At 40.1% G+C, this 18,767-nt stretch overlaps 1 protein-coding gene across 9 annotated transcripts in view; it reads left to right on the top strand.

The window, feature by feature from the left end:
• The window catches only part of LOC109911130 (transcription factor 4), a 551,558-nt gene that overhangs the window by 249,331 nt on the left and 283,460 nt on the right, over window positions 1-18,767 (top strand). For 8 of the 9 annotated variants that reach the window (XM_048596040.1, XM_048596052.1, XM_048596047.1 and 5 more), the window contains one exon: window positions 15,065-15,103. In XM_048596040.1, coding sequence (XP_048451997.1) covers window positions 15,065-15,103 — 39 coding nt within the window. Of the gene's footprint in view, window positions 1-12,636; window positions 12,876-15,064; window positions 15,104-18,767 lie in introns of those variants that run through there. The other variant, XM_048596078.1, reaches the window with a different exon arrangement.

The following is an 18,767-nucleotide window of genomic DNA, read 5'->3' as shown; positions in this document are numbered from 1 at the left end:
TCCCCCCAATTTACTACCTTCTTACCTTTTGGTAATGTAAACAGGACCATCCCAGGTTCTGTTCACTTGGAGAGCTGGCTCTGAGGAAGCTGGATCAGTGTCAAGGACTTTGCACATGTAAACAAAGGGTGACTTGGTGACAGGATACTGGCTTCCGTAGAGTCATTTCAGTGGCGACATGAAAAAAGTAAGCTCTTGAAATTCACTCGTAACGCTGGTCTTTGGCATAAGCATTTCCGGCATCATGGCGTTAGTTGGGAAGCTTGACTCATTCAATCCTGCTGGCAAAGACTGGTCCCAGTACGTGGAATGAATACATTACTTTCTTCTGGCAAGTGACATTGGGGTGAATGAAAAGCAGTGAGTAATGCTACTGATAGCTATGGGTCCACAAGCTATATCAGTTATTAGGAGCCTCACTTTCCCTGAGGCACCAGATACTAAAACCTTTCAAGAGTTGATGGATTTCATTAATGAATATTCCGACCCCAAGCCTCCTTCAATTCTGAAATGCTATTGGTTTTACTTGGCAATTCAAGAATGAGGGGAATCCATGTCGGGATTTTTGACTGGGGTAAGAAGATTGCCATGTGACTTTGGTTTAACCCTTAGTGAGATGCTGACAGACTGTTTGGTATATGGGATTAATGAGGTAACCTTGCAAAAGCGCCTACTAGCTGAAACCCAACTGGGCTTCAAACAGGTACTTCAACTAGCTTCGTCATTAGAAAATGCAGCAAATGGAGCATACGTGTTACAGGATAAAGCTGATGGAAGTGAATAACCTTGCCAGGCCGACTGAGCTTGGGAAACACCATTTGAGTGAAGGTAATTGCATAGCCTAACTCAGGACACAGCCTGGAGAGTCCACAGCAAAACCCCAAAACAAAGCCAAGCATTGGCTGAAAGGTTAAAATCACCTTCAGGATTTGGACTGGCAAGCCATTGTAGTTGTTGCCGAGACAGCAAAAGAGTCCCACTGAACCTAAATGCAGTAAGAGAACTCGTAGGCCAGTATCCAGGAGAGTACAGGCTCTGGAAAGTCCACCTCCATCTGGTTTGGAACAGTTACATTGCTTAGCAACATCAAAATTAGAACCAATCAAGATAAACATCTGGTTAAATGGTGACCTGGTTCTAATGGAGGTCGATACAGGCGTGACTGTTTCAGTGATCGCAAGAGTGTATACATTCAGGACTTTGGCTAATACAGAGTATAAATACGCCCAGATAGACAGTCATATTTGTACTCTGGAAGTTCCACCTTTTTGGACTCGGTGTAGAAGACGGCGTATTATTACGGGAGCAAGAGCAATTATCCCAAGCGAAGGTTGCTGCCAGATACTGGCAGAACTCCACCAGGGTCATCCAGGGGTTCCAAAATGTAAAGGTTGTTGAGAAGTTAGGTCTGGTGGCCAGGATTGCATGCAGACATAGATGCATTGGTGGACAGTGCCCACAGTGCCATTGAGAACAAAAATTACTGCCCACCGCGCCCTCTCTCTCTCTCCTCTTCAACATTCCCCGCCCCCCCCCCCAACATTTGTGGGAATGGCCAGGTAAACCCTCAACTCGGGTACAATTCGACTCAGCAGGTTTTCTCATGGGCTCAATGTCTTTAGTCATTGCGGATGCCCACTCAAAGTGGCTGGACATGCATAGAGTTCAGTCATCAAACACGGGGACGACAGTAGAAAAACTGTATGCGGAAGTGTTGGTCACAGACCATGGGCATTGTTTGCCAGCAGGGATTTTGAATATTTCCTAAGCTCAAATGGTATTTGTCAAATAAGGACAGCTCAATACCGTCCATCATTCAATGGCCTGGCATAAAAACAGTCCAAACCGTGAAGGCAAGCTTAAAGAAACAGCTTACAGGTTCACTAGATACCAAACTGTCTTGGTTCCTATTGATTATGGTACCACCCATCATGCAACTACAGGGATAGCTCCAGAACAGTTGTTAAGGGAGAGAAGACTCAGCACTGGGATAAATCTTCCTGGACCCAGTGGCACTGGACAGGGGAATGGCAACAGGAATGCGAATGCTGGACTCAAGATTTCAATAAACGAGAGACTGTTATTTCGGATGAAGTTTGGTGTAGGAACCACAGGAATGGGTAGGAGGCATTGTTGACACAAGGTCAGGTCCAGTGATGTATAAAGTTCGGGTAGGTGTGATGGTCCTGAACAGCACATGGACCACATGAAAGCTACAAAGCCGCAAACAGTGCGGGAGCAAAACATGCCCAGCTGTTCGACAGCCTTTTCAACTGTTCTGGACTCTGTGGTTTCTCCCTCTCTGTCAAGCATTGAAGATACCTCAGAATCTGAGATGGACACAGCACATGTCCCCCACCTCGACAACTTTGCTGCCTGAAGAGTGGAATGAATTTCTTCTGAGATGCTTTGGGTGCAAGGGGCGAGCTGCTATGTGTCACATGCTGCCCGTATCAGAGGCAGAGTTGGAGGAACCTGAGCCAGAGCCAAAATTCCCCAGGAGGAAGAACTGGCCTATGTCATAGAACCCCTACAGTGTGGAAACAGGCCCTTCGGCCCAACAAGTCCATACTGACTCTTGAAGCATCCCACCCAGACCCATCCCTCGAGAGCCCACCTAATCTACACATCCCTGAACACTATGGGCAATTTAGCATGGCCAATCCACCTAACCTGCACATTGTTGGACTGTGGGAGGAAACCCATGCAGACACGGGGAGAATGTGCAAACTCCACATAGACAGTTGCCTGAGGGTGGAATCGAACCCAGGTCCCTGGCGCTGTGAGGCAACAGTGCTAACCACTGAGCCACCATGCTGCCCTGGGGTCTGGGGTAAGGGGAACATAGTGATTGTAATGAGGTCAGCCAGGTGAACCTGATAATATGAATTCTCTGATTGGACCAGTTTAACAGCCCCAATCAGGAAGCCCTGAAGATAAACAATAGTGTCATACATCCTGTTCACTCTCAGAGCTGGCTCTGAGGAAGCTGGATCAGTGTCAAGGACTCTCCACATGTTAATGACGTGTGACTTGGTGACGGGATACCAGCCTCTGTGGAGTTATTTCACTTGCATTCATCATATGTTTTGATCATGTGCTGTGATGATCAGCATCTTTTATACGTTGATGTGATTTTAAAAATTACTTCCAGGCTTGTGACTAATGACGAAGAAAGCAGAAATATTGTTGACTTGAGATAATTTGTATATTTAAATACAGTTAAAGGGAGCACTTAATTGTTTTAAGTAAACAAAAATTGAACGTCATTTTTGAGTGCACTTCTTGTTAACTGTAGTCTGTTCACTGAGAGCGTATTTCACCAAAATTATTTTTAAGTCTCTCCCAAACTGTTCTGGATTTCATATTTTGTTGCCATTAAAGTAGGCTGCGTTACATAGTGATGAGCACACAGGTTTATTTTAAATTTTGACTTTTTTTATTTTCTACTCTGTACACTTAGAGGAGTGACTCTTAGATTACAATAGGTAATCATGTGCAAGCAGTCCTTCCAGGGGTCACCTGTGCTTCTTGCTGTTTGAGCGTTGCAAAATTAGGACCTAGTGGGGTAATGCGTTTTGGCCATCTGGACAGTGTCTAGTCATTGAAGTTAATTTTATGGGAGTTTTGCCTGCATGTTTGATGAGTTGGTTTCAGGATAGTTTTTTTGATGGTCCTTTCATGGAATCCAGAGCACGTAGCAGAGCTATTGCTAATGAAGTTTCTCTAATGCTTTGCTGATGCATATTCCACATATCACTGAAGAACAGGGGATAGTGACAACAATTGCTGTGTACTTTGGGACTTGCGTTGATTTGCAGATGTCCTTGACAAATAGTTGCTGCTGTAATTGTGTAGAAGGCTTAGCTGGTGCATCTGATCTGTGTTGGACCTGCTCATCGGTGGTGTCTGTTACAGAGAGGTGATTGGCAATGTGTGGGAAGTGCTCAGTATTCCTAGGGCTTCCCTCAGACAGGTTGAATATTTCACTGACCAGGCCTGTAAGTAGAGTATTTTGTTTGGGCAAAGTTCAAGGAAAGATTAAGTTTCTTGTATGCAAAATTGAAGAAATCAAGAGTGGCTTCCTGTCTAATAGAGTGTTACTGGAGTCATGTATAGTTATCTATAAACTATGTAATCATGTATGTCACCGGTGGTCAGTTACATTTTGGTATAGAGGCAACTGAGAATGAAGTGTCTGTGTTATTGAAGGTTCTGAGGAAGGGTCACCGAACCCAAAATGTTAACTCTGTTCTTTCCTTCACAGATACTGTCAGACCTGCTGAGCTTTTCCAGCAACTTTGCTTTTGCTTCTGTGTTATTGAATACTGAATCCAGAGGGCACTTGATCTCTGATAAATTGAATAGCCACCGTTGGCTAAATGGTATAGAGTCAATACACAGCCTTGCTTGACCCAGGTCCAGATTTTAAAGACATCTATTTGAGATCTCCTTCATAAGACAGATGAAGTCATATCACCATGAAGCAATATATATTACTGAAACATATCAAAATATTTCTGAACTGATAGATGTTAGTAGCTTTAATAATCGCACTATAATCATTTCAGTTAGTTTGTCTTCTGTTTGCATGACAGCATGTGCATTGTTGAACAAAGTAGTTTTGAAAGATGTGATGCTGTTTTGAGAAGGATTCTAAATGTAGAAATACAGGGATTAGTGAAAGAACTTTATCAATTCTAACATTTATAACTTTTGCCACCATAATAAACATTGGTATTTGAAAACAGATGGAAGTTCCTTTCCTAAAAAATAATGCTTGTTTCATTTACGTTTAAACTTGCTCAGAAATTGGATGAGAATTGTTGTGATTTATCACTCTTTAGTCAAATCTTCAGAAAACAAAACGGGCCTTTCCCAGGCCAAGCAAGGCCTTGATTACACACAGTAATAAGTCAGGGCTTATAGTTGATAAGTAATAGTCATTCCTTACAAATGTCAATTGATAACCATCTCTTAAAAACAGAGTTAACCTACTTTTCCTTGACATTCAAAAGGATTATCATTGTTGAATCCCTCAACCACAACATCTTAGGAGTTGCCTTTGACCAAGAGCCTGAAAAGGGATTTGAGCCTACATTTTCTGCAGCATTTAACTTGCTGAAACCCTTTTCTTTTAATTCAGTTGTACAAGCCACAAATCAGGAGCATGATGGAATCATCTTAGCCTATCTGGATGGGAGCAGTTCCAACAGCGTGAGAGAAACATGATGCCCTCTGGACAACTCAGCTTACTTGATTTGCATGCCACTCACCACCTTAAAACTCATTCCTTCCATCATTGGTGTACCATGATTGCAGTGTGTACCACCTTCAAGATGCACTGCAGCAGGTTGTCAGCACCATCTGAATTCATGATGTCTGGACCTTGTAAAGAAAACAGCAGGAGCTTGGGAGAACTGTCAGTTCTCTGCCAAGTCACACAACATCCTGCCAGAGAGATATTCCCTTCCTCTGTTGTCACAGGGTCATAACGCTGGAACTCTCCTCTGTCCAAAAAGTTTTGTCAGTTCTGGCAATAAATAGTTGTCTTGCTAGTGATACGCACGCATGGAGAAAAATAATGCAGCTATATTTTCTCTTTCGCCACTCTATTATTCTGGTCATCACACTTTAGGAAGTGTATAATGATCTTTGAAAAGGTGCAGAGGAGATTAAACAGAATGGTTTCAGGATTGATGATTTTTGTCAACAAGGTTAGGTTGCAGAAGTTGGTGTTCTCTTTGGAACAGAATAGAGAGAGGTGAGATTTGATGAATTGTGACATGTTTTCAGAAATTAGACAAGGAAAACCTGTACCCATTTGCTGAGGGTATGAGGACAAGGGGGCATGACTTATACTTTGAGAAAGAAATGCAACAGGAATATGAGTAATGCTTTTGCATGTAGTGAATGTTAATGACCTGGAACTCAGTGGTTATGACCCTGACTGAAATTCATAAAATGTATGAGCATAAGTAGGCCATTTGATCCATTGAGCTTACTCTGCTATTCAATGAGACTGAGGCTGATTTGACAAACCTCAGCTCCATTTTTCCCTGTAATCCTGGAATCTGATTAAGAATCTGTCTATCTCGGCTTTGACCATACTTCATGACCCAACCTCTACAGCCCTCTGCAGTAAAGAATTCCACAGACTCACTACCCTCTGAGAGAAGAGATTTCCTTCATCTGTGATCTAACTGGGTGATTCGTTACCCTGAGATTAGTCCCACTGATCTCACGAGGGAAGCAACAGTTCTGTATCTACCCTGTTATGCCCCTTAAGAATCTCGCATGTTCTGAACTCCAGTTTACTCAATCTGTCTTCATAAGCCAATCCCTCTGTATCCAGACATTTAATGATTTCAAAGGAAATTGGGTGGATACTTGAATTAAATCCATGGCGCTATGGTGATATTGTGGGGAAATGAAACAGATTGAATTGTTCTGCGGAAAGCCAGCATCAGTTCAGTAGGTTGAATCGTCTCCAGCTGGGGCTCTGTCAGGCCAACCGACATTTCACCCACCAATCCAGGGACTTCACATCAGTTCCTGAAGGAGATCTGATAGCATAAAGCCCTTCATGCCACTGTTGTGTCTTCCCTGGAACTGAAGGTGAGGGATGGCATGATTGGTATCACAGGTGTTGCCTGGGAAGTACTAGAAGCATGAGCAGAAGGGTGTCTATCACTGCCAATCCCCCCACCCCTCCAGAATAAACACCTCATAGTGCCAGGTCCCTCGGTCAGACATGTCTTCCAGGTGGGGAGCCAATGGTACTTGCTGGGCACCGTTTAGATGATGCAGGAAAGACCAGCAGTCCCCAATTAGTTCTAAGAGCCGTCTCTAAATTGCAGGAGGCATCATGGGTGTCATTTGGCTCATTAATCAACTTCATTGTCATCCTGTGGCTAGGAATCCCATATGGGCCCCTTCTACTGTCTAACTTTCACCGGGAAGTTTTTTTACTCAGCCTCTCCTGCGATTAAGTTGTCCTGGCTGTCATGTCCCCTGTCACAAAGGCTGTGTTAAATCCAGTCCGATGATTTTCACACCCCATGTGGCAAGTAGGAAAATTAAAAATTCTCCAAAAAGAGATGTGAAGTTGAAGCTCCGCAACATGCGATATGGAGAAGAACTTAGCTCATTTCTAAGCCTTTATAGTTTGCGATGTGTATTTTTGTACTAAAATCTACAAATCATTGTCTGAGAGCCAGTAGAAAGAGAATGAATGCTTGAAAAGGAGGAAGACATTTTTTTAATCTTCCAACTTCACCAAATTCACTGATACAATTTTGGTGGAATCTAATTAGATCTGTCACAATGAAGTGGCCTCGGACACTGATGGGCCAAACTGAAAACTCCACAAATACATCTGAGCAGAAGGGGGTTAAACGTTCCATTCAGATTTGTTGATTTTCCTTTTTATTCCTCAGCTGAATCTTCCACAACAGCCAGCGCTTGTAGCTAAGTAGTCTACTTGTTAGTATGTGATTTGGAGAGAGAACAGAAAATAATCTCGCGACTTTATTTTCTTCCTTTTTTTTCTTGAACGCAAAAGAAAATCTGGATGTTATTAGCATGATAAAATTTACTGGGAGTTAATATTTTTGGATCATCTCTTTTGTTTTAAAAAGTAACATTTTCTATATTGTAATGCAGTGCATGTTGAAAAGAGCAGATGGTGAGCAATATAAACTAAATTTTACAGTTTTAAAGGGGATGTAGAACTGGCAGGGACTTGGGGTGGGGTGTAGTTTGCATATGCATATCTTTGAAGATGGCAGGACAAGTTGATAAGGCTGTTAGAATTGTTGGCCTTTATGAAAAGAATCAAAAGATAAATCTTCAGTTAAGCATAACTAGAGTATTGTATATAATTATGGATGCAAGACTTTACGATGGATGTCAAGGCCTTAGAGAGGGTGCAATGAAGATTTGCTTGAGTTATGCCAACATTGTTAACAGATTACAGAAGCTTTTATTGTTCTTAGAACAAAATTTAAGGGAATATTTCTTAGTGTGTTGCAAATTATGAACAATTTTGAAAGCATAAACAAGGAGAAACTGCTTCCGCGGTAATAAGGTTGAAATGAGAAGACATAGATTTAAGATTGTTGGAAAGAATATTTTGGGGTAAATGAGAAGACAGTTATGATAATCTGAAATGCGCTGTCTGAAAAACATGGGAGAAGTAAATTCCTCATCTTACAAAAGAACATTAGATAAATGTTTCAAAAGGGAAAATTCACAGAGCAATGAGGTGCAAATAGGGCCGTAGGACCAATGGAATAACCATGAATTACAAAGCATGATGGGTTGAAAGACCACCTTCTATGTTTTACAAATGTAACTCTGATCCTACTGCCTTTTTATTTTGATTTTAAATAGTACTCTCGAGAAATTTCATGAAGTTGTGAATCCAAGCATTATTAAACTTTGCAGTACGATTTAAAGAAACTCGCAGTGCATATATCATTTTATTTATGGAGAAGCTACAAAAACCACAAATTTAGATCTTTCAGATTTACTTGGCATAGAAGCTGGCAGACAGAAAATTTATTGCCGTTCCATTGTGTCGGAAATGTCTTTGGAATGTAAGCGTGAGTGTTGAGGATAGATAGCTTGTGCTGTGTGTGAGTCAGCCGTGCCTCTGACCCTTGCTCTAAGGCTTTCAGTTCCTGCAGCAGCTTGTTTCTGTATATCCTGTTTCTGGAGGTCAAGGCAAGGGTCGTTGGTTTTGGGGAGCGGATTGCTGACAATATCCTGCCTGCTGCAGGTGGTTCGTGCAAATAAACTGGTGTTTAGACTTCTGGCCAATGACTGAGAGGGAGGATATGCAGGCCAGCTTGCCTTTCAGCATTTTTCCAGCTACTCTGACTAAAGATATAGATGTTTTATTATAAATTTCATGTTAAAATTTTTGTGACGTAATGGGAAGTCAAGATAGAGACTTGTTAACAATTTGATTTGATGTCCCAATTTCAACTTAGTTTTTTGCCAAATTAATGTCTTTTCTCATTCAGTCCAGTGTTCTTCCTTCCCTTCTGTGGATACCATTCCTAATAAATGCTTCAGAATTGCTCCTTAATTTCCACCCTACTTTGATAACATTTTCAGTCTTCAAGGTTGCACAGAATACTTCACTGAGAATGAGAGTACAATGTGGTGAGCTTTAGCTCAAGGAGGATTGGTGCACAGTTTCCAACTCTCGGATCTGGATAACACTGAAGTCCTGCTGTGAGAGGCCTATTATGGCACGATTGTGCTCTCAAATCTCTATAGGTGTCTCATTGTTGACAGGCCTTTTGTGTTGGGCAGCTCCTGGCATCTACCTGACCTGAGTAGTTACTGGGAAAGGTTATGTCGGCAGAGGGCGAGTGGTGAGGGGAGCTTGGAGGACCAGGGGAAGTACTCTGCTGCTTCTAGCACGTGCTGCTCACAGCACTGTGAGGGCACTTGTACATCAAAGTTGGCCTCCGTTCATTTCAGCTGCTGGGTTTCCTGAGCTCTGGGAAAACAGGCTGACCGCAATACAACCTGCAAAGCAGGTCAAATCCGAGACTGCCAGCTTCAATAACCAATCTAAATTTCCACCTCCACCTCCACCTCCTAGGAATGGGTTGGTTGCTTGCATCTTCCTCACTTCTGGAAACTCTGCAAGTGGATAGTTTAGACTTGTAAAACTTAGGTATATGATCTACACTCTAACACATTTTTTTGTGCTGAAATTCCAAGAAGCTGCCTGTTCTGGGGAATTATCAGCACCAAAATTTTCCCGTTCCACCCTAGAAATGTTCAAGATTATTTGATATAACATAAGGAAGAAAAGAATACAGACCCGAACAAAATAAATGTCTGTCAACTAGACTTTGAAATTGAATTACATGCTGGGCTTTATTTGGGAACTTGTGAATGTTTGTTACAGTGGAAAGAAATTAATTTTATGTGCCTAATTTACTAGTTGTTTTCTGTGGTCTCATCCATAGTTTTCCAAGTTTAATGACTAAAAGTGCATGCTTCGTTTTTCTTCAGATGAAAGTATTTGATGTAGTAATTAAAAACCCCAACTGTAAAGATTGTTTCAACTTGTTTTCATATTGGCATGCTTGAACAGTCTTGATTATATAAATCTCTGACCAATATTGTCAATTTGTTAGGGGGTGATGATCTCTCCTTTATTAAGGAAAAAAATCTTATGATCTCTTTGGCTATATGCCGCTCATTAAAATAAAAGCAATTCCTTTATATGTTGAACTGTCTTTATAAACTGTAGGTTTTAACACCACCTCCCACCCCCCGACCCCGTGTTGACAGCTCTGCAACTGCTATCATATTGTCAATATTTGTATAGTGATACATATGTGTAGATGTACTAACCATGATTGTAGAGACGGAATTCAGTCTTTGATTAAAACAATCAATCATTACAGTTTTGAACAGTTCGTGTATTTGAATTTTCTAGAATATTTAATAAAACTGAGGATAATACGAGTATTCCTGCTACCTCAAAACATTTATTTTCCTGTTCTAAAGAGCTCTATTCATGAAAGATGAATTTATAATTGATTGCAAAACAGCATTGTACAAACTCTCAAACCTCTGCTAGTGGCATTAAAATCTATATTTTCACAGCAGACTAGCAATACTTTATAAATTTGGCTTTGCACTAAAGGAGCTGAAGTGATGGTATCTTCTTGGGATGTAAGAGACAGAAGAAAACAGGGATCTTGTGTCTTTAGCCAAATCATTAATAAACATGGAAAGCATAGGGAGTTGTATATCCAAGTTTGACTAAGTTTGACGGCCCAGTATGTTGTGTGGATGGAAGCAGGGATATTGTTGGAATGAGTTTGTCACACTCAAGAAGCTAGACACCATCCAGGACAAAGCAGCCTACTTGACTGACACCACATCCACAAACGTCCACTCCCTCTACCACCACCAGTCAGCGGCAGTGTGTACCATCTACAAGATGCACTACGAAAGTCCACCAATTCCTGAGACAGGTCACCAGTCTAGAAGGAGAAGGGCAACAGATATATGAGAACACCATCACCTGCAAGTTCTGTTCCTTCACCGTTCCTCAGTCAGAATCCTGGAACTTTCGTCCTAACAGGATTCTGCGTGTACCTAAATCAAATGAACTTAAGGTGGTTCAAGAAGGCAGCTCACTACCACATTCTCAAAGGCATCTAGGAATAGACTATAAATGCTGGCCTGGCCAATGAGCCTACATGTGATGTTTGCATTTTAAAAAGGAAGCACAGTCTTGATAATCAAAATCTGGTGTGGCGTCAGTATGAAATCTCCTTTGGATCTGGGAAGGCAAAATCTGAATATTTTCTTAATTGTAAACATCTAGTGTATATGGAAGATTGATCTAAATTTCCATGAAAATAAATCATCAAAACCTAGCCCGCAGTTACAAACCTAGTATAAATATAGGAGTAGGTAATTTAGCCCTTCGAATCTACTCTGCCATTCAATATGATCATTCAACTCCATACCCCGTTTCTGTTTTCTCCCTGTACCTTTTTGATCCCTTTTAGCCCTAAGAACTCTATCTTAATCCGTCTTGAAAATGTTCAAAGTTTTGGCTTGAAACAAGCTTTCAGGGGCAATGAATTACACAGGCTGTCTACTCTTCAATGAAGAAAATTTTCCAAAGTAGAAATTATGGAAACAATAAATTGACTAGGGGTAGGAATGTTTGGTGATACAGTGTAAATTCACTCAGTTGATTCTGTCACTTAAAGGATGGAATTATTAGGAATGAATTCACAAATCAGGCTTTTATTCCCTTGTGTTTAGAGGTGTTAAAATTGATAAAGGAGTTCAAAAGCATAAGTACAAGGAAAGTATTTCCTCTGATGTAGAAATACAGACCAAGAGAATTAGTGCTATATCACTTGAGAGTAAATTGTGCAGAGCAAACTATGTCCCCAAAAATATGTGAGTGTTGGATAAAAATTGAGATTTTTAAAATAAAGATCCATAGATTTTTATTAGGCAAGAGTGCCAAAGAATATGGAGTAAAGGGAGCTAAATAGATTTAAGGCTATCTGAGTGACAGAACAAGTTAAGGGGCTGAATGGACTTACTCCTGTTTCTAAGTTCTTTCAACATCAGGAGTAAATAGCAAGTTACATGAAATTACTGCCTGTAGTGGGCTGGACGTTATAAGTATGCTTCTGTTACATGACCCATCCATTACACAGTGCAGTTTATATTGGTGCAAAGCTAACAGCAATAATTATGTAATTTAGTAGCCTTTTTAGTCGACTGCATAACAACAAGATGTCAGTTATGAAGGGTTCCAACCACAGGAGTAACACTACTTTGTAAAGCTTTTAAACAAGGATTCGGTGATCACAGTGATAGAGCATCACAGAAGTTATTTTATTATGGCAGTTTTTCAGATTATTTCAGTGAAATCGTAACTTCCCCAAAAGCTAACATTTTCATAAAAGGGAAGTGAGAAGACTTTTTAAGTATGCACCATGCCTGGTTGTGATTTGTTTGTAATGACACCGTGATTTATAATATAAACTGCACGCCTGTTTCACAGTGAAGCAGAAGGAAGTTTACAGTTTAATGTCGATTTAACGTTGATGTTGGTGGAACTTTGAGATATTAAGCTGTTGCAGACGGGGAACAGCATTTTTGCACCAAGGAAAACTTGATTTCTTTTTTACAAAACAGCGCGACTTTAAAAAAAAACTCTTATTGAGAAACAAAGTTGAAGTGCCTGCAAGGATATTTTCAAGGTCAAAAAGGATAGGACAGAAGATGCAGTAAATCAAACATTTTTCAAGTGACACAAAGCTTAGGCTTTAAAATATTGCAGCAAGAGCAGGAAACTGAGGCAGGTAAGGAGTTCACGATACTGGGGAAGAGTTATTTAAAGTAGAAGATAATAAAATGAGACTTGAATTAACATGGCAAAGATGCATGACTTAAAAGCTTCCATGTATATAGATCATTATCTAACTGTTCTGCTTTGTCTTAAAATATTCTGTGACTGGGGGTGTGAATGTTTGTAAACTGCTGAGGATATTCTGTGCTCAGAGTTAAATTGTTGGCATATAACTTGGCATCATTTCAGACTATTATATTTATCGATGTGTTTCTTGATATTTTTACTTTTGTAATTAAAAATGAAATATGGTGGTAATGGAGGTCAATTTCGCATAACTTGTACTCCTTTCTCACTTTGTTACTTTGTTTGGCCATTAGTGGTATCTGATTTTTTTAATATAATTATTATTGTTGGAGAGTCCTGATTTCAGTTTTCTTCCTCTGTTCGTGCGACCTTTGGAGTGGGACAAGGGGAGAATGGAAGAGAATTTAAATGTAGAGAAAAGTCAAATTGATATAAAAGATCTAACCATCAACTTTATCAAATAATAGGAGTGCCATTCTTTTAAGAAAATGTGTACATTTTTAAAGGTGGAATTAATCTGTTTTTTCTGTGTTTTATTTTTGATCCACCCTGTTTCCATGCCATGAAAACTGGCATTGCGATGTTAGGATTGTGCGTGATCGTGGTGTGCACAAAATATATTTGCTTTTTGTTTTCGTCTTTTGACTTCTGTGAAATCAATTGTACTTATTCCTTTGGGAGACCTCTTGCTGATGGCTGAAAAATATCTTGAGAATTGCCTATCAATCCTCGCGAGACTTTTTTTCCTCTGGCCACCAGTTTGTAGGTTCCCATCGAATTTGGGTTTGTTTTATGCAAAATCGAACTGACAGCAAAATTGTTGACTACAATCTCTGTCTAAAATTAAATACTGATAGACGTCTACTGTAAACCCAACTAAGTTCCAACTGCCAAATCTTATGATTGTCCAGAGAAAAATCAACAATTTTCATGTAGTGAGGAGAAGAGGGATTTCATGTTGATTCACTGTGTTAACTTTATCTTGGGACGACCATTTTCATTTTATTTAAGGCCAGGCATAACATGTAATATTCCTTTATGTAGTCTCCAGATCTGAAACATAGTTGCTCCACTCAGAACACAAAGGATTGCACATTAGTGATTATGTTTTGATAGAATAACATGTGTTTTTAGAATTTGAAACAGACACCTAATTCTCCAATTTTGTATATGTAAATAAATGGCCTCATGCCTCATTGATATAGAGTTGTCAGCTGTGTTCAAAACAAGGCAATGGTCTGTTTTCAGGCAACCCAACAGTCCTTGAAGAACCATTCAAACTCCCCATCTCCAACTCTTCTTGTGATCTTCCTTTGCTGCCCATCACCCTGATTAGCCGCCTCCTCTCATTGTCTCACCTGTAGTCTTACCCATCACTCACCTCTGGATTAGCCACCTCTAGTTAGGTCTGGTTTTTGAACTATTCCCATAACTCTGTCCCTGTTACCAGCCCATACCAACTCCTTCTTGTCACCCAACAACCCCCACCCCCAATTTAGTCTTTCTCCTTTTAATCTCCCACGCGCCTCCCTGGTCCCTGATCCTCCCCTTGACCCATTCCTTCCCTTACTTCTGCAACCAGTATGTTTCTGTCCCTATTGACCCTGTCCTGATATGCTCTTCCTTTGACTCCTTTTTCCTGATTTCTCCCTTCTGATTAACTCTCCTCTCTCGATCACCCTCTTTCACCTAGTGCTTACCAGCACTTGCCCTCTCAGTTTTCCACAGTAAAATATAATATCGTCAACAAATGATCTTAAGGTATGTGTACTGAAGATGTGCCAAGGTGTAGAAGACACAGACAAAGTGTTTGTGGTGTTATGTCTTGATTCTGCTACCCACAAACAGAAGCTGGAGAGAGAAAAATATTTTACTGCTCGTTTTAATATTAACCATTGCTATGTTGATCCATTGTTAATTATCAGATTCAGGTGAATTTAAATTAGCCTGAGGGCTATGAATTCAGAATTCCTATCCATATACATCCATGGCCACTATCCTGCTCATTGCATGCCATTGTGACATAATTAATTTTATTCATTTTGGGCTTCTGTTTCTAGTTATTGAAGTGAGGTGCAGTTAAACAAATCTTTTTTTTTTCCCACTTTTTTCCAGCTCCATTTGACTGCCATGAGAAGAGGAATGCGTTCAAAGGTAAGTCCTGTCAAAATTAATTATAGTACACCCAAAAGTACTGCGTTCATTTTTGTTTGCTGCAGCAGCCGGATTTTAACTTGTTTGTTTCCTCCCTCTACCTTCTGCAAATGGCTTAGTCTCTCAAATGGGTGGAGGCTACAATTGAAATTCCAATTCTGGCTGCAGGACCCAATGAAGACCAGATGTAGTGAAGTCTGTTTGTGTTCTTTGTGCGTAAAATAGACTCTCTAAGACCCACAGTCCTGAAGAATCTGAGCAATGATTTCTGATCAGCTGATTTAGCTGATCTCAGTTGTGACAATGTTTTGGGATAGAATGCTTGGTCACAGTGATTCTTGGCTAGAGAAGGAGAAAACCAGTAACAAGCTCTCCTCTTGATCACTACACACTTCTTAGGGGGAGGTGAGAAAAGAAATATGTTTGCTAGGTCATGTGGTAATCCTTTGACGAGAATTATTACACACGATTATTGCCCATGCTAACAACTGTTTACTGCGTTAGATACTGAAAGCCATATGGAGCTACACCTTACCATAGGCCAGTGCTGTTAGCAAAGGAGACAGCAAGAAAGGAATAAAGAGCTGTGACTGAAAACTGAGAGTTAAATGGCAGTCTTCCAACTAGTGAGAGAATATCTAGGATAGCTTTTCACCTGAATTGGAAATTGAGCAAACCTTTAAAAGATTTCTGAAAGGCTACACGTGGCTGCTCACCATTGAGCGATAATTTGTGTTTGAATAATTGTATCCGAGACTCACTCTTGTGATTTATCGATCTACTGGGCAGTAAAATTAGAAAGTACATGATAGAATAAAAATATAACTCATCAATAGTTCTACCATATCCAGCCTAAATGTGTTTTATTTTCATTACTTTAAAAAAAATGTCCACCCTTAGTGTATATTGCAGAATGTCTCACATTGATTTCTAAATGCCACAGATACACTTTGATATTGCATGACTGACAACTTTGAAATCACTCCCCGCAATTCTTCCCAGGGTCATTATTTACTCCTTATACAATGGGCCAATGTTTTACTTAGGCTTGGAGATTAACAGGCCAAAGCTACAGTCTGTTTGATGATTGAGTTTTTGATTTGGGAAACTATGGTTTAACTTTGAGGTGAAACCTTCTGTGTTTCCATTTCAATTTTCTGTTGAGAGATTGGATATTCTTTGGAAATCCAAACACTTTCATACCCATCCAACTGCATATAGCTGCAGGAAAAGATTCAATATATTCTTTGAGATACTGCAGCAGCATTTTAATGCCTTAATCATTTATATTATTTTAAATAACTTTAGTTCCTGCTGCTGAACAAGTGTGCATGTAATTGATGAATGAGGACAGGTTAACTCGGCTATGACGCACTTACTAAGATGGTGATGCAAGAAGCCATGTGAAGGGGCACAGTACCAGTAAACAAAAGCATATCAGTAAACAGGAGCAAACCAGCAGCTTTGGATATTTGAACAAAACTTGAGGACTAGAATATAAATGCAAAAGCAAACTCCAATTTTAATGGTAGATTATAGAGGGACCTGATTTCTGAAAAGCCTGTTCAACATTGTCATTTACGTTATGACAAAATTGAAGACAAAAATGATCTGCACTACTTGTTATTTATTTTGACATAAAACATGCAACAGAGAAACATGTGCTGCCAGAGGAAGTGGTGGAGGCTGGTACAATTACGTCATTTAAAAGGCATCTGGATTGGTTCATGAATAGGAAGGGTTTAGACAGATATGGGCCAAATGTTGGCAAATGGGACTTGATTAATTTAGGATATCTGGTCGGCATGGACAAGTTGGCCTGAAGGGTCTGTTTCCATGCTGTGTATCTCTATGACTCTATACATGAATAAGTGATTCCCCTTATAAATAAATATTAAATACATGTATGAATACTATGTATGTGCAAATATATACACATGTGCATGCAATTAGATAGCATCTGCAAGTATTAGCACCGTGCCTTTAATTCCTGATTCTGACTCAATTTATATATTCAAAAGCACTTGGGTTTATATAGAACTTTATACAATCACCAATGCCTCAGAGTCCTCTATAACCAGTGAAGTATTTTTTTGAAGTGTCGTCATTGTTGTGATGTAAGTAAAGCAGCATCTAATTTAAACTCAGCAAACTCCTGCAAATAGCAACGTGATAATCAAGATTTTTCTTGTGCGGTTGCTCGAGAAATAAATGTTTGTCAGAAAACGGGGAATAACTCCCCTGCTGTTCTTTCAAATATTGCCACAAAATTTTTTTTACAGCTACCCAAGTAGAGAGGGCCTGAAGGTTTTAACGAAGATCTGTAGCTCAGGTTGTGGGTGAGGTTGTTGATTTGCTCGCCGAGCTGGGCTTGTTTTTGTTCAGACGTTTTGTCACCATGCTAGGTGACATCATCAGTGAGGCCTCCGATGAAGCGATGTTGTTCTACTCCGCTTGGAATTTATACTGTCCGGAGGCCTCACTGATAACGTTACGTAGCATGGTGATGAAACGTCTGAACGAAAACAAGCCAGCTCGGCGAGCAGGTCAACGGCCTTAGTTGAATGTCTCGGCCAAAAGATGACTCTACTCTCAGCATTGCACCAAGAATCCTGGAGTGAAACTTGAATCCAGAATCTTGATTTAGAAGTTTGTGTGCCACCAACTAAGCTGTGCTGGTGCTTATACATACATTATATATAGTGAATATCAGTGGTCTTAGCATGAATTGCTGCAGGGAACCACTTCCAACCCTGTGCCAGTCTGAGAGATGTCTCTGAGTTCCTACTGTATTTCTTGCATTGTAACCATACAAAAGTCCACTTGGTCACCTAGTCCCTGACTCCGTATGCTCCAACCTTTGTTGCTTCTCTTAAACATGCAGGCTTTCTACAAGACAACATTGACTTTACTTCGAAGACACTTTGTTAGTTGTTCAACCATTTTGAGCTGCCCTGAGAAGATGAGAGATTCCAAAGCAATGCAAGTCTTTCATCTTACAAATTAGGAAAGTTGTGACCAGTCATTTGCTGAAGAAAATTCAGCTGAGAGGAGCACTGTTTACATTCCTTGCCTAACAGAATTCAGCCACTTTAGTAGCCAGTGGGAAGGAAAGCGCCACTGTGTGGTGAATATAGTTATAACCCCTTGTGCGGCCTAAATGTGTGGAGCTGACATGTTGCAGAGCTCTCCATACCAAGTCAATAAGAGAGAAGCATTTTCGGATCAGTTGTTGGGTTTCTGCTGGAATTGTGATCCTGGAAACCTCTGTTCAACTGCAAGCTAATTTGGAATGACACAACACTCTTAAATACACAATTCATACTGTTAATGCAATCAAAAGATGAAAAGAGAGTTTTATCTATCAGGTGAAGGTTTCTCCTACAAAATAAGCATGCTGAGAAATGTTGATTATCCATAAGCATTGACCTTTACCCTCAAACGTTTACAATTGTGTCATTTGATTCTTGTCAGTCTGCATGATTTTAATTCTCTTGCACCAGAACCTGGAAGTTGTTTGATTAATGCTTATTCTTCCTGTTATGGCAATGTCTGCCTTTTTTTTTGAGGTAAATGAACTGAACAAAAGCTCTTTAATGAAACCTGGTTGAACAGGTTGCCCAGAGATAGATTGAGTGACTGTCAACTTAATTCATGCCATCAT

The sequence above is a fragment of the Rhincodon typus genome, chromosome 1 (assembly GCF_021869965.1).
Source record: "Rhincodon typus isolate 14 chromosome 1, sRhiTyp1.1, whole genome shotgun sequence".
Taxonomy (NCBI): Eukaryota; Metazoa; Chordata; class Chondrichthyes; order Orectolobiformes; family Rhincodontidae; genus Rhincodon; species Rhincodon typus.
The sequence above is the reverse complement of the archived record's forward strand: the minus strand, read 5'-3'. Positions and strand labels throughout refer to the sequence as shown.